The sequence below is a fragment of the Morchella sextelata genome, assembly GCF_020137385.1.
Source record: "Morchella sextelata strain SCLS chromosome Unknown scls_5, whole genome shotgun sequence".
NCBI lineage: Eukaryota > Fungi > Ascomycota > Pezizomycetes > Pezizales > Morchellaceae > Morchella > Morchella sextelata.
Window position 1 is genome coordinate 2,242,778 of NW_025408620.1, and position 21,783 is coordinate 2,264,560.

General features: G+C 47.2%; 3 protein-coding genes across 3 annotated transcripts; all 3 read left to right on the plus strand.

Moving 5' to 3' along the window:
* Positions 1-7,382: 7,382 nt before the first annotated feature.
* Positions 7,383-7,751, plus strand: H6S33_011131 (uncharacterized protein; the record flags this gene model as incomplete). Its single annotated transcript, XM_044842527.1, has 1 exon — positions 7,383-7,751. One exon carries the CDS (start codon positions 7,383-7,385, stop codon positions 7,749-7,751), a length of 369 nt encoding a protein of 122 aa, XP_044697061.1.
* A 6,500-nt stretch (positions 7,752-14,251) lies between these two features.
* Positions 14,252-15,688, plus strand: H6S33_011132 (uncharacterized protein; the record flags this gene model as incomplete). The annotated part of the gene is made up of 6 exons (XM_044842528.1): positions 14,252-14,455; positions 14,528-14,564; positions 14,625-14,692; positions 14,764-15,137; positions 15,200-15,298; positions 15,358-15,688. The coding sequence occupies 6 exons, from the start codon at positions 14,252-14,254 to the stop codon at positions 15,686-15,688; spliced, it is 1,113 nt and encodes a 370-aa protein (XP_044697062.1).
* Positions 15,689-18,564: 2,876 nt separating this feature from the next.
* Positions 18,565-19,701, plus strand: H6S33_011133 (uncharacterized protein; the record flags this gene model as incomplete). Its single annotated transcript, XM_044842529.1, has 1 exon — positions 18,565-19,701. One exon carries the CDS (start codon positions 18,565-18,567, stop codon positions 19,699-19,701), a length of 1,137 nt encoding a protein of 378 aa, XP_044697063.1.
* Positions 19,702-21,783: the final 2,082 nt, after the last annotated feature.

Below are 21,783 nucleotides of genomic sequence, written 5' to 3' on the forward strand. Positions count from 1 at the left end.
ATCGATCTCTTGGATCCATTGCTTTAATTACAAACTAATCATGAAACAGTCCTCATTTCTCTCGTAGTTACTACTGCCTTGCCAGACACTTCCCCGAGGTGAAGAAACAAGGAATAAAAGTATCTGCGCATCTGGGGACGAGCCTTCAACACCCATGGGTATTGCTTGTAGACCCCCCCCCCCCCCCCCCTTTCTTCTACCACTGAGTATGATATATTCAGCTGCCCTATATCCTCAATTGCAAGAGAGTAACTGGATCCGACAACCATTTATATCAATAAAATAGACCAGAGGCGACGATAAACGGAGAAAAGGTTTCTTGATAAGATACCTAGGTGCACAAATAATTAAGATAAAATATACATGCCACTTTTACCTGAAGGCAGGGAGGAATCTTCTGAAGTGATGGCTAGGGACCCTCGTAGCGGGTTTTAAGAGAGTCACAGGTTATCACTCGCAGAATATCCCAGTCGTTGATTTTTTGTGTTTGTTCAATTCATTCGTGTGATGGATATTACATGGCCAAGTATTATTAGAAAGTACTCCTTTGCGAGAGGGCCTTGCATATCCGAGCTCTCAAGATGCGGGGAAATAAATGAATCGTGGAGTTATCCCCAGCGCCGTCAGGATCAATCAGTCAGAAGACCTTCGATAACGACAATTCCCACGTAGCTAGTCCCACAACCACCGAGCCTCTCGCATCTAAACAAAAGCAGTGTAGGTACTTCATACATCTCGCAAAAAAAAAAAGGATTTAAAAAAAAAGAGCAACAAAAGAGTTCGGTACCCAGGATTCCCACATGGTCACCCACTGCAGTACTAACTAGGCGATACGATGTTTGGGTATGGCAGAGCGGACGGGATGCCCCACTTTCATCGTTCTATGACCGAACACGTTGATTGTGTGTTTTGAATGAATTTATATCGATAGTGGTGGCTGTTCTTGTGGTTGCGGTTGTGGTTGTTGGTTGGATGGGAGGTTTGGTCAACGGCGACAGTCAACCTTGTGCTGTTACAGTATATACGCGAAGCACCTAATGATCTCAACGCTTCAGCCAATTAGCGGAAATCTTTTTTATAGACCATTTTGAGGTTCCCGTTGTTGCTGTTGGGGTTTTGATAACCGGGACATCCGTTGTCGGATAAGCGAATTTGATCCGAAAAAGCTTAATTGGGTTCCAGCCAACGATTGGATAACGGTTTTACATAACAGGCTTGTACGGTTCTACATGCGGCAGCCCGGCGGTAATGCGGCTAATACAGAACCACTGGGGAGACGGGGGGGTTGTGTTTCCAGGTACACTTTGGGCATATACCTTAGACAGACATATATGTCCGAAACGGGGAAGAGCTTCGGAATGTGTGAATGTCTCACTCTATCCGTCTAGCACGAAATCCTACATATCTACTTCCTGCGGCACCTCCGAACCCCAATAAATGGTCGACCTACGCACCAGCCGAAGAGTAGAAACGAGTTCTCATCCCGAGCGCTTGGGGGGGTAAAGGAATCCGAATCCCCCGGCCAACTACTACCTCTAGGCATATTTTTATCTGCAGACCATGTTTACCCAAACTACCACGGGCGAAACTTCCCACACGAACAACCACCCTCGACCTCTCGGATATGCTACATGTTTTAAGACTGATCATATGTTTTTTCACAACGGTTGTCATAACCCGAGAGCCGCCGTGATGGAGGATCTCGCGAGGGCTATGCTCGACGCCGAGCCGACTGTCCGAGTTACTTCTTGGTGGTAAAAGAATAGGTTTTGTTTGGCCGGCTGATGCTAGTCTCAGGGCTTTGATATGTTCTTATATTGGAATCACAGATCATCACTCGGATACCGAACCAGCGGACAAAATTCGTGTTTATTGCTTGGTTATATACTGCGCGGAGTGCTAGCTTGTTAAAAGGCTTATTCTTCAGAGATGATGTGGAGATGGACATGTTGAAGCCTACATCTGTAGCCTCAGACTGCTCGTCATGAGGGTTTACGGGAGGTTGGTATCTGGGGATGGTTGGCCAATTGGACGGTGATCCTCGACATTATTATATACGTCTATGGAGACATTGTGCCGCAAGAAACGATTGTTACAATATCCGTCTGAGATATATAGTTTGAATGGAGATTAGGTTTATCGAATAATTCCGCTACGACTGCATTGTACCTTCGGCCTGCGGCCGTGTATCAATTTTGAAGATAAGATGTAGCGCGAGATAAGATCCCACATACTTAGTAAGATCTTGAACACAAACAGTCTGAAAACATCCAAACGAAACGAAGAATATCGCATCGAATAGCACGGGGGGGATACCGGTTACTACGGCAATTGGCCCAGTCATGTGTTTTATATACGGACATCCGTCTTTGAACATCCGGGTATGTAGCATTTCTAGCCCACACGCTTAAAACCTCAGCCTCAAACAAAGGCAATGTGGCTTATTCCTCCAGCACTATCCATGATTGCCCCAGAGGCCAACGGCTGTTGAAACAAAATCGCCCCAATATCTCAACCCTCCCCAAAGAGGACAAGACAAAGTTTCGGCACACCCCCCGACGACCTGCATGCTGAAGAAATACGCCGCACGTCTTGGCAGGGATCAGGGTCAATTAATTAAGCATATGTATGTAAGTAGAATAAAGCCCCGAAATATATAGATCGGCACATTTCGACAGATAATTAGCCGCTGGATGCAGGGACAGAGAAGCATCCCTGCCACGCGGGGATGCGGGGGTACCGGGTGCGATCAGACCTGCCGAATCAAGGTGAGGCGAAAGGTTAAAGCAGAGCCTCGAGCCGTCATCGTGCGTAGAGAGGCATGTAGAGGAGAGGTGACATTGAGACACCTTCTTCTGGGAATTGAGGTTGGGGGTTGCGGATGCTGAACAGCTGATGTTAAAAATGGTGGTTTGGAGAACTTCATTCTTCGTATTGATCTTGGTATGCGGCGAAGGTTGGGGGCTGTCGATACCCCACTGCTAGTACATAGATGCAGTATCAAACTTTCCGCGTCTGTAAAATATACGATGCTCAATGCTTTCTATACTTGAGAAATGGCCGGCCGTCTCCCAAGCATACATCATCGCGAAACATTGTAGAAACCTAATTGAAGGCTGCAATTGCTGATACCGTGAGAGTGTCCTCATCGGTATGCGGCGCGGATTTCGTATGGCGGATGATTGTAAGAAACAACTGATACAACAATATGACAACTCTGGCAGAACCACAATTACGGCGCAGATATAAACGTATTGCCAGCGCGCGATACATCAAACTAGCATACAAGAACGTTAGCCGAGCGCCGGTATTCAGAATACGAGCATGCGCAGAAATACAGCAACACTTCTGCTTCGTCCTATTGCCGTGGGGTACTAGAGTAGTACTTGCTACAGGATGCAGGGCTGGTGGTACCGCCCCCACGGAACACAAAGGGGTGAGACTGGCTAACATTCTTCACGCCATAGAATGCCTTGTTCGGATTCTTGAAGCCTTGCATGAGATTCTTCTGGCAGCTGGACTTTTTCTTTGTGTACATCTTCGTGGCTCATGGGGTGTGTCATTGATATATATACAGACTTTATAGGGTGGTCTCACAATGAGGAGAGAGAGTTCAGGAGTGAAGTACAGAGTTCAAAGAGTGAATTACAAGTCGAATAACTTTAATCGCCTATAAAACAAGAAATAAGCTCAAATGCGCGATAACTAAGTACCTTAACAAATACTCTGAGGCCCCAAGTGATTAATACGCCACGCGCGCGCGACGGTACCAAGTTCTATCCAAGCCACCCCCGTGATCTTGCCGCGCGGTAGCACAATACCTAGCCTTTCTGAGAAAAGAAGCAATAATTATGAAATTTAGGGGTTACTTACCATATGCCGAGGCTTATTCCACTAGCTAGCTCCCGGCCGGGGAAATGATCAAATGACCAGAAATGCGAAGCGACAACTGACATAAGACGCCAAGACCACCGAAACGGACCCCACGACTACATGTATGTAGCCTGAAGAACCATCTCGCGCCGCATTGCAGTCTACCATGTGCAGCTGTGCCTGATTGCTCTAATTCTCTATCACCCGACGGTAATGCCGCAGAGCGTATACATACCAGCCTTGTGAACTCACCTGCTTAATTCTCCGAATGTTGCAATTGTCTTATTTGAGACGTTCAGATCTGTGTTGCCGTGGGGGTGCGGAACGAATAGACTGCGAAGCATTGGATCGAAGGAATCAAATGCGCACGAACATCTCGCTAATTAACAAGATGGGATATCAAAATTGAGGGGAAGTGCATGCCCATAAAGGACAACTATGGCAGTCTGTCCGTCGATGGCGAAGTAGCGGGTACGTGGCCTATTGAGTTGAGACGATATTTGTCCTCATTGCAGAATTAATTGTTTAAACGTTAGCGTAGGGTGGGCTCGTCCCAGTTCCCCCGGCTTGTGTCCTTGAGACGTCCCGCGACTTCCTGCGATGGGTCTCGAGAGGTCTAGATTTCTCTCGTATCGTCTAAGAAAACACCAATTGCATTCTATGTAGGTACATATCTCGCTTCAACATTGAGTTAGTGTCTTACAAGCAAATCGACTAGGATGCATATGCAGATACCCCGGTCGATTGTCTTCCCACCATGCAGTCGCAAAACGGAATCCAGTCGCAACTCGATATGTCGGATATATTGCCAAGATTCTAAGGATTTCGTATGACGGGATAGTAAAAAGATCCGGGATAGCAAATTGATTTTGTAGTATGTAGCAAAAATAATATTCTCAGAGGACCTCGTACGGGACACTGGCAAGGGATCCGGTGCATTGATTTCTCTACCAGGGCGGTTAATGCATCAATTGATGCATTGCCCACATAAGCACGGGAAGTAAATGCATCAATTGATGCATAAGCTGTCGTGAGTTGTGGAAAGTGGCATGGTCGATGCATTATCGATGCATTATGGCTTACTTTACTGATGATAATCTACCAAGAACACATTGACTGACGAGTTTTGTCTAGAATGTCGTTCGGAAATCCGTTTGAAAGGTCGTTGATAGTTAAGAGCTGTACGACGGTTATAATTGGTAGATACAGTAATACGTAAAGTCGTCGATTAATGTGTTCGTTGAGTAAGTAGGTACGAAATGTGCTAGTAAATGGGGTAGTAAATGTGGTAGTATACATGTTCCCAGACGACTTTCCCACTGCTGATTACCTCCATTCCTTTCCCAAGCCACTTTTCAGACGACTTTCCTCCTGCTGATTAACCCCCTACGCTTTTCCAAACCAATTTTCAGATGACTTTCTACAGACATCTACCTCAATCACTTTTACAAACCACTTTGCAGACGACTTTCCAGACAACATTCCGGACAAAACTCGTCAATAAAGTGGTTGTTTGGGCAAGTGTTGATATCTGCTGTCCGACAAGGTATTTGACATCCCTCCCAATTTCGGACTTGGAAAAATGTTTATCCATTGCTTAGGTGAATGCGTCTCTATCCTATGGTTAATATAGCACCGATTTATTGCCTCAATATACCAACTGATAGCTTAGTTAGTAAGGCGTGGGGCAATTAAGCACAATAGTACCAGTTCGATCCCGACATTGTATTTTATTTTTATGCATAGAAATGTAGAACACATTTACTGATCCATCTACTGACGATTTAATTGATGTATTTATAATAGCTAAATCGTCAACTAGCCTATTAACCGCCGAATATACTGACGAATTGACTGAAAGCTTAACTGAAGACTTGACGCATTAATTGACAATATCGAGTAAAGTCAGCAGTAAAATCGTAAAGTGGGACTGGGGATGCATTCGCCGATGCATTATACGATGCATTATTCTGGTTATGGTACACGAAAGGGGGGATGCATTTACTGATGCATTATCACGATACATTTCCCACCGCAGTAGAGTTTCAGGGATACCGAGTTGTGACTGTATACTCTGCACAATAGAGATTTTAAGCCACCAAAGATTTCTGGCAAGAACAAAAAAGATCAGCACAAAAAAGATCAAGCCTCGTCGCTCACTTCCAAACTGGTAGTCTTGAGGCTCTTACTAGTGCTCAATACGGCGGTATCAACAGCAAAAATTACCAGTCCTGCGTCAGTCTCGCCTTTGACCCTGCACCGCTGATCTTTTCTGTGATGGCTTAAGCTCTCTGATCAACCTCGCGCCATGCAGCGGCAGTCGCAAAAAGAAATACTTGATTCCCTATTAGCGAGATGATTCCTAGAGTACTGTACTCTACCGTGGGTACATACGTTAGGTATCTCGAGTTAAGATTACCGCACAGCAGACATGCACGCGGTACGTTGGAATTCCCCCACCTGGACATTTGTCTCGAGTCTCGCCTCACCCCGCAAGCCGCAGAATCGATACACGACGCTTGGTAAAGCCTGATATATCCCCACCAGTGCCGCGTACGTACCTCTTCTCTCCGTCCCCGATCTCCCCACTGTTCGAATCCCGCTGGGGTGCACATGTCCCGAGCACGGGGAGGCAAGGGACCCTGTACTCATCAGCGGGCCCCGCCAACTTAACCCCCCCCCCTAGGATTCCACTATATAGCTCTCAGTTTAAAATCACGATCAGAGGAAGCGGGGGCCGCTGATGGTTGCCGGGCGTGATGCCTCCCTGTGCTCGCGACATGTGCACCCCAGCGGGATTTAAACAGCGGGGAAGATTGGACACGGATCAGCGCGGGACACTGGTGGGGATAGGCTTCGTCGTCTGCTGGTGCGCAGCTTGCCGATGGGAGGGGATGTAAGCGTCCTCCAGCACAGCATCCCCTCACCAGACATCATCCCGCCCTGTACTACGTATTTGCTGTGCCGCGAAACCGGCATTCAGAAGAAGCGAGCTTAAATGAAAGATCCGACACGCATCTGCCAGGGACCTCTCGCTACGCCGCAGAGCCTCGATGCAGAGCCGCGGCGTTATTTCGCCCCCCCTCCCCCCCGGGCACCACCAATAAATATCCTTGAACGCTGCATTCCTGCCCTGCGGCGGAGCCTCGTACGAGGGCAGCACAAGAAACATGTGAGAACCCTTCCCACACGAGTACATCGTCAGAAGTTTAACCGCCCGGATACAGGTGTCGATATCTCCCGAGGATTGCTTGCTGGTGAGGAAGGAATTGTGTAGGGTGTCTGGATGAAAGGTGTTTCGTGTTTCCAGCGGAGGTTTGGGGTATATATATTGCCCTCGTCCTCCGCTCAGTTGCAATCACCAGCCCTCATCATCTTCTTGAACATCTGCCTTGATCGAGTTTGATACCGGGCTTCGATCTAGCTACTCCTCTAGTTATCTCGACATCCAAAACCCTCCTCCTCTTCCTCCTTCTCTACCTACCTCACACTCAATAGTCTCCACAAACATGCGTTTCTCCCTCCTCCCCCTCCTCCTCGCGCCCCTGGCCGCCCTCGCCAGCCCGGTCCCCATCACCACGCCCGAGGGCTACACCGTCACCTGCTACTACGACTACAGGGCCGCCATGGCCGTCGGCATCGACGCGATCCTCTATGCGTACGAGGACGACAACGACGTGCTCGACTACCCATGGGAGAAGATGAACTTTGGCGCGGTGATGCGCGCGAACGGCGATGTGAAGGTGAAGGTCTCGACGGCGGTACGGGAGGCGAGGGACTATATTCTCGCGAATTGTCAGCTGCCGGATGAGGCGGACTATGGCGGGTTGGTGGATTTGGGGAGTCATAGGGTTAGGTTGGCGGCGCCGGGGAAATAGGTGTGTGGTGGTGGGTTGGGGGAGTGGGAGTTCGAGTGGGATGTGGGATGTGTATGGGAGAAAATGGTAAAGGTTGTATGTATAGTGGTGGTTTCTGCCTATGGGCGGGACTTGGGAAGACTAGGAGGTATCATGGCTTTGTACAGGCTGTGTGTGAGTTTTGTATAATGCTTAAAAAATATAATCTACCGGAGGTCTTCTTATGCTTCACTGTATCGCGTTTTGGTGTATTATGTGATTAGGGATACTTTGTACCATGCACGAAGCTCACCCCTAATATGGTTCATTATACTCCCGGAATGTGTTGTTTTGTAAACCGTCAGATGCCAGAATTAGCAACTTGAATGGAGCTAGATATTGAATGCATTGCCACTTGATATTGCTTCGGCGTAGAAATAAGATCAACAAAAATACCCGTAAGAAAACATTTTCACGGCCATTACTTCTTGATAGATTTATGATCCCTCTTGCCGTATATATATCCAGTGTGCTCCCGGCTAAGTAGACATGTAGTAACTTACAGCATGATGCCAATTTAAACACAGGAACGATGTGATACTCGAGGCAGCCCCACACTTCCGGCGGCTATATCAAGCAATTTAATGCATAGTCGGTTAATTTGGAATTCTCGCAATACCATCTGCTGCGAATCATAACGCTCGTTTGTCCATGATCAAGTCTTGGTAATGCTGCCGGGGATCAGGACTCGAACGATCAGGTGTTTGGGGAAATGCCAATGCTAAGCAATAGTTCTGTAGCTTTTAAACGTTGTAATATTGTAGACCGGATTCAGCTCGCTTGATGGGTGATGATACCGCTAAGTCGAGGCAGAACCGTCTTCTATTGACACATATTGGAACCTATGCCAAGGACCGTTTTCTAATACTAACAACATAAGAATAATAAAATAACACAATCAACCTGAAGATAACCCCAATAGAAAATCGTCCTTGCATAGTCTCATTCTCCATTCTAATCCCGACACGTAACCTTGAACCTTGCAACTGCCAGTAACCGAGCTGTATCATACTATTGTCCTAGCCCTACTTCCCGACTCGGAAGTAGAACAGCCTGCAGCCATTAGCCCCGCTGCTATTCCTTTCCGGGTGAGTCACCCTAATAGTAAGCGTGCCATCACAATAATCTAATACTAGTGTGGTCGCACCACGTGCTTCCCCACTACCCGATACCTTTCTATGCTTGTCTTTTCATTACCCGACCATACTTTCATCACAACCCGTCACTCATTTTCCTCATTGTGCTTCCCCTTTGCACAGCGTTCCATAATTGCTATAACATCAGGACTATCTAGATTGTTCTGGTAAATAAGAATAATATATAGAGATAACGAAGCCATCGCGATGTACCAGGACCACTAAGACCACCGAGATATCTCCGGCTTTCTTTTCTATGGAGTATATATGATGCAGATAGCCTATGATGTATGTAATTAGGATATTCAGTTGCAATAGGTTTTTCATCGTCACTTCCGGGGGTTCAAGTTGGAAAAGTCAGTTGTGGTTTTTGAACGTCCTCGAGGCTAGAGTTTAGGTGCGTTTACTCGGTTTCTGATATCTCGTCTCGTCCCACCCATCCTACCACATCCCTGTCTTGGAAGTCTCAATCTCGAGACTGGTATTATAAACCAAATTTGATCGAGGTAACAATTATGACATAACCCTACTCCTCCTAACGTATATATTCGCCGCAATGGGCAGTTTTTGATGATGCTCTCAGCTGAGCGCCTAAGTACATAGCTATCCGTCGTCAGTACCATCCAAAGTAAGCTAACGGGGAAGCAGAAATACTTGGCAGATTAAATTCAAGACCAAAGCACACCCGGTTTGCCGTGAGAGTGGTGTTTTGCGTCATGAGATGTCACTCGGAGTCGCGAGACCTGGCTGGTGATGTGGTTTTTTTTTTTTTCCTTTCTTTTTTTTTTTTTGTTTTATTCATTAATTACTGGTGATGTGGTAATCGCATAAAAATGACCCTAAGGGTTAGGTGTAGCACTCAGGATACTGTACGTTATACGTGTATAGAGAATACTTTAGCAGCTTAGCTGTCATCAAGAAGAGTCTGTACTTAGTTTGAGAGAAGAGGATTAATTCCTCTTCTCTCATCATCAATACAAGTAACTAAGAATCAACCTCCGAAGTTACTTCAGGTGAGGCTATTGCGTGCGGGCGGGTCGGGCGGGTCGGACGGGGAAAAAAAGGATCTTGAGTGTGTGCTTTGGCTTGTTTTGGTGTTGTTTTGATGTTGCAGAAAGGGTATTAGGGGAGGGGGGTACGGTTGTCTGGGGATAGAGTCTCGACTCGTGCTGGCCGTTAGGGAGCTGTTGTATTGTGAGCATGATGGAGATGCGTAATAGGGATTGATGTCGATAGTGAAATCGATTGTCGATGGCCTAGCTAGTGTGAATGAGTCTATCGAAGGTAACTACATATTCCTTAAGCTGTCGATATATGCTGACCCCCCTATAACAGAGGAATTAGATTTGTATGAGAGATTTAGTATTTGATAAGAGAGATAGCGAGATCTGGTACCGCATTAATTCGTTCGAACGGCCGGTCACACAAGACGTCGAAGTTGCCTTTTCAAGCTAGTATGAGGGAAGATTAAGGGGCGTATTCAAGACAAATAACCAAATACGGGAATTTCAACGTCTTGTGTAACCGGCCGTTCGAACGAATTAATGCGGTAGTGAAGCCACACCAAATATGCTTTTTCTTAGTTGGTCAGCATTTTCGCGATAGCATAAGGGATAGAGAGCTAGCTAGCTACTTAGGTTGAGGGGGGGAATACAGACTCAAAAGATCTAGAGCGAGGGGTTGATGCAAAGGTAGCGCCACCGGAATGGATTGTATAAGCTGGGTATGGAGGTATTAATATTGACAATAAGATATAAAGCACCGGGAATATATAGGGTTAGCAGTGGACGCGGTGGCGTCAATAGTGGGTATTGATTAATGTTTGAGTAGCGTAGGTACACCACGTGGAAATAAAGAAGCTTACGCTACCAGAAAGGGCGGGGTGGTGTATGTATGTATGGTCAAACAGCACTATTGATCCCCCTGAGAAGTGCATTAGTTGATATTTTCTTTTCCCAAGTATTGGGGCTGGGAAGCTAGTGTAGCAGAGTGCATTTTGTGGGGATTGGGCCAATCTGCAAATTCCTCTATTGGAGATGAAGTATGAAGTAATACGCGAGGTTGTAAGACACTTAATTACTTCTTATTGTGACGATGAAGTGGAAGAGGGGATTATCCTCGCTTCCCTCCTAATATCCTAGTGTTCTAATGACAACTAGTCCTTTGATTTTAATGACCAGTATGATGTAGTTCTACATACATGTATGTACTAAGCAGTGCTAGTTGGTGATCCCAATAAAATAGCAATATGATATGGATGAAGGTTAAAATAAACAAATATCAACTACTCGCAGAGACGTGAGGTAAGATCTAATGAGTTTAAAACGTAAACTCGTGTCGTACTGCTTCCTTCTTATCAATGGCACAATATACAAGATAGCTGTATAAAACCTATTGCTCGGGCGGATGAATTTTGTCAAATTCACGACGGCCTGGACCGTGCACCATTTAGTAAGGGAATTATCTTGCTTTTTACGGTTGGCAACAACAGCAGAGCCAATCACGAATTTACAATAATTACCACAGAAGGCTAGTGATAGCTGAAAGAGGGAAGTCGCGAATTTGACATAAGTCATCCGCCCGAGCGATAGTACTCTAGCTTTTGTTAGCGGTGCTCTAGATCTCCTCCGGGTTGTTGCTGCGAGGTTGAGACATTGGCAATATGGGGCTGGTTACATGCATATGGTCAAACTAGATAAATTGGCTCTCGCCGGTTTCTGTGACGTTTCTTATCCGTGTACTAAGGGTCAATGTCCTTAAAAAATAAATGCTGATACGCAAGCCGATTACATATATATACTATGCTTAGGCATGTTTTCACTCATAGTATGATTCTCGAAAGATACTTGTAGCCTATCCAGGAAATTGAGATTACCTTTTACGGGAATACACATGAAAGCCTTGACCTCGGATATCCTAAGAGAGCTATCATTTTAAGATTTGAAGAACCGCACTGTATATGCACGTTTTGGAGCGAAACAGGAGTTCAATAGATTTTGTGAGAACCCTACGTGATTCTCAGACAATACAGGCCCAGGCTCAGATAACAGAAACTAAAGTTCGTATTGATTATGGTGATGATGTTGTGATGATGAACAAATGAAAGAAATGAGACTATGAGATACAAAGAGGGTCTAGCTACTGCCACGGTTGCCACTACGTGACCTGTCCTTGACCCGTAGTCACATAGTTGCACAAACGCCTCGCCTGCGCCACAACGTGTGTGAAAGTTAGTCGATCCTAGTTTTACGAAACCTGCTGTAATCCAACCCTGACCCTGTGCCTTACGAAATGTGATGAACTCCTCCTAGTATCTCCCCTTGACGGATGTTACAGGCGCTGCTTTGTAAGTCATGGTGTCCACAGTTTAGCTTAACTAGACGTGTCACCTCAATTTATACCTATAAGTAGATAGTTAGGCTCTTATCCTCCTTCGTACATAAGAGCTAGAATCATCCATCCTAGTACCTATCAAGTCTTCCAGGTACATGCTCGCTCCTCGCTCGTATTTAGACTCAGACATAACAGATGGTCTCCACCTGAAATCAGCTCTGCTTCACGAATCTCTCCGTGCCCCACAACTGGAACGCGACCACGGCTTCCGAAGCCTCCGGGGGGTCCGAAGAGTGGGGGGGGGAAACGCGCAGCTACATTCAGATTTCGTCGCAGCGAAAGATCTCACCTCAGCCCAGGGGCATCAATGTGTCAATAGAGCCACACACGCACAGGGGGAATTGAATTCCTCTGACTGATAGTTATGTACAAAGCCTGCTAGTGTTTGACCAGATTGAGGACAGCTACCGAGTCCCGGGGGGGTACGTACTCCACGTACATACTACGGGCTTGCCGTGGACTCTCGTTTTCTCGGGCTGACTGGTGGGGGGGGGGGGGGGGGGGTGGTCTCCGAGACAGCATCGGGTGTAACGAGGCACTCCACAGTCCACAGTGTGAGCCCACACACAGCTCGGAATAGGGCTCGGCATTGATGGAGTGGGTGCTGGGCACGGGCCGTTCTGCTTACTCAGGCTCGCTGTGGTGGTTGCAATTACGTAAGGTTGTTGGCCTTGCCGAATTAAGTGGTGCTTCTCTCTCTCTCCTGACCTGACATGTGTGTGCGCGTGGTTGACTTGGTTGACTTGTGGGGTTGAGTGAGACTTGCTTGTTCCAGCAACCCGGGTGGTGTTGATCAGATAAGCATTTGCTTTCTCTGCCATGCCTGCTGCTGCCGCCTTCGCTCATTGGAAGGACGGTACTTCCCGCTCAAGATTTAGCCTTCTCGGCCAGTGCGCAGACAGACTCCTGTTCACCTCGCTTCCGGGGTGTGACTTTCCCGTCATGAAACATCACTAGAGAGCTAGCTGATGTTGATACATACATGTAGGTACAAATCCGTTTGACACTCCACCGTGGAGTAAATACAGTCACATGCAGAGGCAGAGTCGCTCTCTTTCTATCAGCCAGGTGTGCCTGGGTGGATCAGTATCGCCTCCCCCCCCATTCTTGGACGTTCATCCCATGGAGCGTGTCGATGGCAACGTGGGCCTGAACGCATGCAGGGACGCTGGATGTCGATCAATAGGAGTGGATAGCAGTGTAGCACATGGAAAAGCCACATCTGGCGTAAATACATATTTGTCATTTGTGCGACGGAAGACTGGAATGTGGCTTTACGGCGGATCGTGGATATTCCCACAGCGTGCAACCGCCACATCTCCATGTCGCCTTAAATTCCATCTCAGCTAATACGTGGTGAAGGATCAAGGGATATCGGGTATATATGTGCCTCTTTGTATAATCTGAAGATCCCCGTGCATGGCGCCAGTCCGGCATAACTAATCATTCGCTGAAGAATTTTAGAATTTCTGGTTCTGTGTTCAACACCCCCGGTAGCTACATGACAGCTGGGACCGTGCGGCCCCGCCAAAACGCCATGTAATCCGCTCTCCCAGACTACATGCCTACATACATCGTAGTGGGTCTCCCGGGGCGCCTACGAGCTCCCTGATTGGCAACGTCAAGAGTAGTCACCATTCCAAGAACGTGCTCGGCCAATATCGCCCCATTGGCTGGAAGAACCTCCCATGGAATACACACCGGTACCATATCTCTCGATCACCCTCTCTCTCCCGTGTCTCTGCGGACATGGACGCAGATTTCGACATTGCTCATTATTGGGCTTTTATACCCTCTGGGACGCCCCTCTCCCGCCCCGTCACACTGGCCAAATACCGCTATGTAACGCCTCGTCCCCTCTTCCTTGAGGTGCGGTGACAGGCTCCGCTGGAATACGAATACTCTCCTCACCTTCTAGCATTCTGTGCTGGCCCGTTCATCGATTTACGCCCCATGGATCCGGAGCCGCTCCACATCCTGCTCGAGAGGGCTTCGTCGTCCAGTGAGAGGGATGAGGAGAATCGGGGGCCTAGCTTGGTGTTGACAGGGGTGCTTTTGTTGACGATTGCGACATTGGTGGTGAGTGGGAGGATTTATTGTCGGGCGGTGTTGATACGGAGGATGGGGCCTGATGACTGGTGCATGATATTTGCTACGGTATGTCCTTTCCGAAGAACGGGTGGGAAGGGGAATTGGCGGTTGTGGGTGTTGATGTGAAGGGAGGTTTAGATAATGGCGACGCCCATCGTGGTGATGAATTGTATTAGTAAGTGGCCGTCAGATGGTACAAATTGCGGAATTGAGAGCTGACGATAGACGCTTGTAGGTGTCGCAGGAGGCGTCGGCCACCACACCTGGACCACCGAGCGCTCTGGGGAGCAGCAAGCCATCATGGTATGCCATCATCGGCCCCCACATCCACGTTCCTTGACTTGCCAGTCCCAGTTGACTGACACCCCCGATAGCTTGGCTGGTTCTCGATGCTCCACTACTTTCTCGCCCTCGGCCTCACAAAATGCTCCCTTCTTCTCTTCCTCATCCGACTCGGTCCCGGAACGCCCCTCTGCTACACCTCATGGGGTATCCTCGTCTTTGTCACGCTGTATACGCTCATCGCCTTCGTTCTCTCTGCTATTCAATGTATGCCAGTATCGTATATGTGGGGCGCAGCTGCGGCGGGAAAGTGTATGGACAGGAAGACTATGGGTCTGGTGCTGTACTCGATTAGTATCGCAACGGATTTTGCCATTTGGGTGGTGCCGCTCAAGACGGTGTGGAGGATCAGGATGCCGACACGGCAGAAGGTAGCACTTATTGGTGTATTTTCGTTGGGGAGCTTGTGTGTGCCCTTCATCCATCTTTAAATCTTTGCTGTTGACACACGCTGACCATGATGAGCAGGAGTGTGTTGGCGGGTTTTTTGAGGTTGAGGAGTGTGATAAGGTCGTTTACCACGAAGGATCCGATGTATGATAATACGGATCTGGGGATATGGTCGCTGTGCGTCAACCGCTCTTTCTCTCGTCCTCACGTACACGCAGGTGGCTAATACTCAGTAGAGTCGAAGTACTGATAGGAATCATATGTGGCTCCGCGCCGGCGGTCAAGCCACTGTTCTCAAAGTTTCTTCCGGGCTTCTTGGGAAACTCTCAGATTACTCCACCGGAATTAATAGATAACGTTAATGGACAGAGAATACCTGGGCGGCGGTCATGGGGGGGTACGACGTATGCGTTGGGGTCGGTGGGGGGCGGGGCAGAGGGGGCGTCCACGGAGGGGTTCCGAGGAGCGGGGGAGACGGAGCCTATAGAGATTGAGGTTGAGCTGGAGCCGGTGGACCTGGGCGTTGCGGGAAAGAATTTGGAGGTGGAATTGGCAGACAGGGTGTAGTCATAGACTGGGTGGCAGTTAGGGGGGGTGGGTTCTGTTTTATTCTTCTTTTGTTCCTTCGTTGCTTGGGTTTCTTCTTCTTTTAGGGTGTGGGGGGGGGGGGGTGTTTATTTTAACTTCTTTAACTTTTCTTTACTCTTATTTCGTTTGATACATGGGGGGCTATGGGGTTACTTATGATGGGTGGTACCGTTTTGTTTATGACGTTCGATAGCTTCAGGTGCGGGGTGCGGACCGGTGCATGGGAAGGTGTTGGTTGGTTTGGGGTGTTTCGATTCTGGGTAGACTTTATATACATTTAGCGATAAATAATAAATAAATATTTTGAGACTTCTATCGTTGGTCCAGGAACGCTTCGTCTACTATTATCAACAAACATTTTCTCCCGGAACAGCTAGAGCAATATTAATCCTGCAATGAGATGAGAAAAAGTCCGTTAATACCAACGCGGTATTTCGTACCCGAAAGAATCCTTTCATCCGATCAAATGCGTCGATCCCTGGACCCATGGCGAACAAGGGTTTGGTGTAGATTACAGGGTTAGGGTTGAAACACAACGCATCACTCGACAGTAACTCAATATCGCAACAAGGTGGATAATTTACGGGCGGAGATAGAAGTAGTGGGATTTATGCACACCATTGGTTAAAAGGGAAGTTCAGCGGAGGCGGTGTATTAAGCTACCGGAAGTCGAGAGTTGGGAAATGGGTGAAGGAATCGGGGTGGCCGAGTGATGCTTCGTGACGGGATATGGTGACGTGTGGGAGGTGGATGGGGTCTCTGGGCATACGTGGGAATAGGAGGTTGTGGTGGCTTTGGACTACCGGGATAGCTGGGGGGTCGGAAGGAAGGGGTTAGTATATTCTGGGTGGATTCTAGATGTTATGATTGGTACGAGCGGGAGTGTACGTCCCAGGGGGTAGAGGATGAGGGCAGACCCCGCAATGGGTGATGGCTTATTAAGGTGAGCCCGGATAAGATAGACTGCCTTGAATTGGCGAACTCGGAGCAGTGTGAGGGCTGGGTTGGGTTCGGTACGGTGCGGGCGGATAGTTGCCTGGGCTACCCGCGGCCGAGTGATGGGATATGATCAAACGTATTGATGATTTAATTTGGTGTTAGAACTCTAAACCGCTGCCCCTTAAAAAGGCCTAACTTCGAGATGCACTAGTGAGCCCATTTATAACGTGGGTTGTTATCGATAAGGCTTCAACCCGCTATTGCGTACGGATAAGGGAAATCACCTAGGTAGACCCCTATATCACTAGCTAGGCTCACATTGTCATACATGTCATGAAGTTACACTACGTTTATATATGTCATACCAAAGACATCCTTAGATTGACTCAGATAGTATGTGAGATACAGTGAGACATGGGGTGCATATCACTTTATTTCTGACGACTGAACATCAGCACATCGAGGGATAGGTGCTTACCCGCGATGGGGACGCGGGAGCTGGGTTGTCTCGTGCCCGGTTTACGCTTTGATGGGTCGGGTTTGACTTTGAAGCACATGTTAAAGGTAAAGACTGCAGCTTCTCGAGTGACTCAGGCGGCTGCCTTGCGATGGGGCATGTGGTGGAGCAGCGAGAGCATGGCTCGGCCTTGGGAGTACATGATTTTGAGGTTACTAGTTGAATCGTCGAGTTTATCTGAGTAGCAATCGCAGAAATATCCAATCCATTGAAAGGGTTAGGCTTCCCCGAAAAGCAGCCTTGATAAAATAAAGTGGAAGAGAAGCGAGTAAAGGGAAACAGGAAAGGTAAGAAGGTGCGGAATCCTTTCAGATCATGTTTTCTGGTACATATCATCCGTACGGTCCTGAGTATGTAATATGGAGTGCTACCCAGTATTATGTATCCCGTCTAGGGTACATGCATGTATGTGGTAACGATAACTGCATTAGGAATTTCTGCGATTAGTAATCTAACATTAGGCTACACGTACACGTACATATGAAGTATCACCTAACAAAATGTGTGTTCGATATATAGATCTCATAGTCTAATTCTGCTCGGCAAATGGACAATTATAGTCAGCCTTGTGGAGAGTTAAAAACTTATCTGGAGCTTCGCCGTTGAGAGGTTTCCCATTTGATAAAGTAACCGTATATTACCGGTCTTGATATCATGTATTACCCCCGTCGACAGGTGTGTGTGATGGTATCCGTTTTCGGTCTGTAGTATTTGTAATATAGCTATGTTAGAGAGTAGCCTGGTGCTTGTAAGCCCGCAATATCCCCGGGATAGTCTGGGTGGAATTATAGACATATCGACCGAGCGCGGTAGGTAAATGCTACCGGTTTAATTAAGAGGACATGCTCACAGTTTGTCTACTCACAAAAAGCACTACTCTTTTCTTACGTTGAGATCATCCAGTTCCTCATGTCCTCTATCTTACTCAATGGCTACCAATTTAAAAATACAAATACAATCGATTAACTGAGTGATAAGCCAAGTAGTGGTTATAAGCAGTTGTGCGAGAGGCATGCATACAACGGGGGTGTTGATTTTCTGAGAGAAGTACTGCAGCTGCAAAGTAGTGCTTTTACTCGGGGAACATCCTTTTACAGTCTTCGGAATAATAACTGAGGAGATATCTCAGAGTCATGTGGCCCGGCGACAACCTTTCAAGATATATAAATCGGATATAATGCCCTTTCCTTCGCATTATTGATTGCGCGCGTCGTTTCTAATCAACCAAGATATTTAGGTAAGAATATTGCGTTCTCATATCCCATGGCCATGGCTCGTAGATACTGACATTTCTTTCGTGAGATGAAGCCGTAGAAAGATCTAGTATTGATAAGGGGTTTCAATCTATCCCTCCGAGCGATAGCCGCTGCTCAGCCTATTTCCCATGAGCACAGAAATCATGGAAGAAATCACTTCTCCTTGGGATACTATCAACGGTAATATCACAATCTGTGCCTATCCAGTCTCCGGAGCGTACGGGAACTCTCCGCGGTATCTTTACTTTTTCTGCCTCTTCGTGGGAACCGTCTGCCGCGGTGAGGAATGGATAGTCAAGGCAATGTTTGGCGGCGCCATGCTCTATAGTTCTATCACAGCCTTACACGCCCTCGCCATGATCTCCTACCCTGCCCCGCCGATAGGAGACCTAGACGCTATCCCCATGTACGCAATCGCCATGGTCGGTCTCTGCAACGCCCCCTACCTCATCTTCCACGCAAAGCTCTTCCGGGGTGCCCTTACGGGTACCCGTATCGTCGTGTATTCATGGCTTATCCTTATGATGGTGGGGAGCCTAGCGTCAGTCTGGAATGTGCGTCAGGTCAGTATGGCCGTGCAACCCTGCTCGGAGGTCATGTCATGGGGGCACAGGCACACAAGGTTGAATCAAAAGACTGATATGGTCACTCTCTCGGAATTTACTGTGTGGTGTCTTAATGAACAGGCAATAACGGGGTGGGTACCACCTCCGTTGATGCTGTGTATATGGGTGATTGGTGAGAGGAGAAGGATTAAGAAAATACAACGGGAGAAGGCACAGGAGAGGCGTCTCGAATCAGAAAGTACGCAGGGTCAGCAGGACGTTAACCTCGGACCAAACAACGGCGAGTATCGCATCCAGGTGCAGCCGACTTATGCTCCCATCGAGCAGATGACGACTGATGAGAAGATCAATCATACTGATAGCGAGGGTGGGGGTGATGAATGCCGTTGCTGTTGCGGCCATTGGGGCTGTAATTGTGACTATATGAGTACTTGGAAGAGTATCTGGTATTTCTTTCTCAGGTTTATGATGTACGTGGTGCCGTTTTTATGCTTGCTGTGGCAACTCTTCGTGATGTATATAATTCAACGGAGCATAGCAGAGCTTCCAATGCAGGAGGAGCTCGATGCCGTAGGTCAGTGGGGGCCATTAGCGGGGACGGTGATCATTGTGGCGGTGGCAGTGACCATGAGGTATGCACCAGGGGACCTTCGGCCTCAGAAAAGGGATGTGAAAGAAGGAGCGTATCCAAGCAAACTGCAGAGGAAACTTTGAGGATTTGGGTGAGGAGGTAATAGTCATTGTGCCAGGTTTATAACCGGGGTGGTTCTTAACTATAGCTTTGCGATTTTCGATTATCTCGATAATTTTTGCGGTGTATCTTGCCTTACATTGACATATTCAATGTATATCGTTAGAAATATACATGTAGTTTGTATTGCTTTTGGTGATATACCATCGCCTCTCGGTTCTTTAAATCTCCTCAAAAACCTTTTGGTTTACCGTTATACGAACTGAAATGAATAGTTTGATAAAGGTACACAAGTTTAAAATAGGACGAAATGAGAAGAAAAGAACTTCTTGCCTCTGGTTTCAGTTAAGCAATGGTCGATAACACGGTTTCTGGCCTCGACAGTGTCAAGGACGGTTACGTAGTAACATTGTACAATCGGATTGTTTCTTTTACTATCTTTCTCAAGCTCCAGCGCGGACGTAGCCGAAATCTTATATGTATCTTCTTCTTCTAGTGGCTCCAAGAGATCTGGACACCTATCACTGCCGGTGATGCATCACAAGCTATCACTCGGTTAAACCAAACCCATCCATTAAAGCCCGTTTTGCTAACTTGAAAAAGAATATTGACAGGCTCCAAGCAGTTTATTACACGGCGGTCATTAACAATATCTCGTGTACTTCTCTTACGAACTCAGATATAACAATACCTAATCCTTAACTGTCCTCTCCTGATTCTTAGTGGGATTCAATTTACGCCTGATCAATTTCATTCACAGGGGAATATACTTAGGAACTCTGGGATCTTTTGGAGCGAGGCCCGGGAAAAAGCTTTAACGGAGTAGGAAAGAATGGGTAGCCCAAAATAAAACTGTAGTGTATGAGCTTGTTTCTATTCAGAGTGGTCGTGCCATCAGGTACCAAAGGCATCTGAAATATTCACTCAAGGGTTCGTTCTCTAGAGGAGGGGCAATCTTTCTTGATTGCTTTTGTTGCTTTAGAGGCGCTAGTTTCTTCTGCAGGTCCACCATTGCCGCCATTCTTTATGGCTCGTGTACCTTTTTCGTGATCGCAGGATCATCAAAGATCACTCGGCAGGGCTTGCTGAGAGTTATTGATAAAAATAACAAGAGCGCAAGAGCTCTCGACAAATTGATTATCCTCATACCTTGTCAACAATTGTGTACGAGAGCACAGGTTTCCATCTATCCGGGAGTGGCTAGCGGTACAAGAAAAGAACTTTGGTACAAGGGTTAGGGTTGTTGTTCAACGCTAAATAGCCTAGGATTATGCGGCGGAGTTGGATGATTTAAACCACATGTAGTTAAACCGTCAAGCGATAAGGTGAATCTGTACATTGCACTAAGTCTCTTTCAACTTTCACTACATGTACATAACTTTTGAACCTTGCATTGTTGAGCGCTGAACCCGCCTTACTACATAACCTTAAATACTTGTGCTAGTTTTCCCTTTTGCAATTTGGTATTAATGTTCCTTGGCGCGGCTAAAGAATTTGACGGAAACCTCTCGATCTCACCTCCACGGAACCCCGCCCTCACTAAAACAGATGTTCATCCGTTGATAAAGTGTTTCCCTGTGAGGCGAGTATACAAGAAGGCGAGAATTTACCTACAAATATTCCTTAGCTATAGGTTTATTACCAATTGTAACCTTTACATGGTGAAGGTCCTATCTGCTTGGTAATATATACTGTGACGAGAATGAGTTCAGAAGGCGTTTACCTAGAGCAACAAGCGTAAGCTTAAGGGCGACTACCAAGAGCACATGCACAGGCTTCCGCAAAAAAAAGGTCAGCCGCAACTTTATTTCGCGCCCACACAGATGCAAGTATGTCTCGCCTTGCATGTTTCATCCCTACAAATCGACGATCTGGCAAGAGATTGCCGCACACTTGGTTCGATTTCAAATCGAACCACTATGTGAGGCTCCAATCATGATATGTTTCCTTTTCTTTTTTGTGCTCAAGGCAGCGCGGGGCGGCGCAAGACGGCGCTTGCCAACACTCAAAAGATATCATGGAGGTGCATATATAGGCAATGTCAGTATCCGCTCTTATGCCAGATTTTATTCTTCACCTTTTCAAAAGAATCTCAGATGATACCA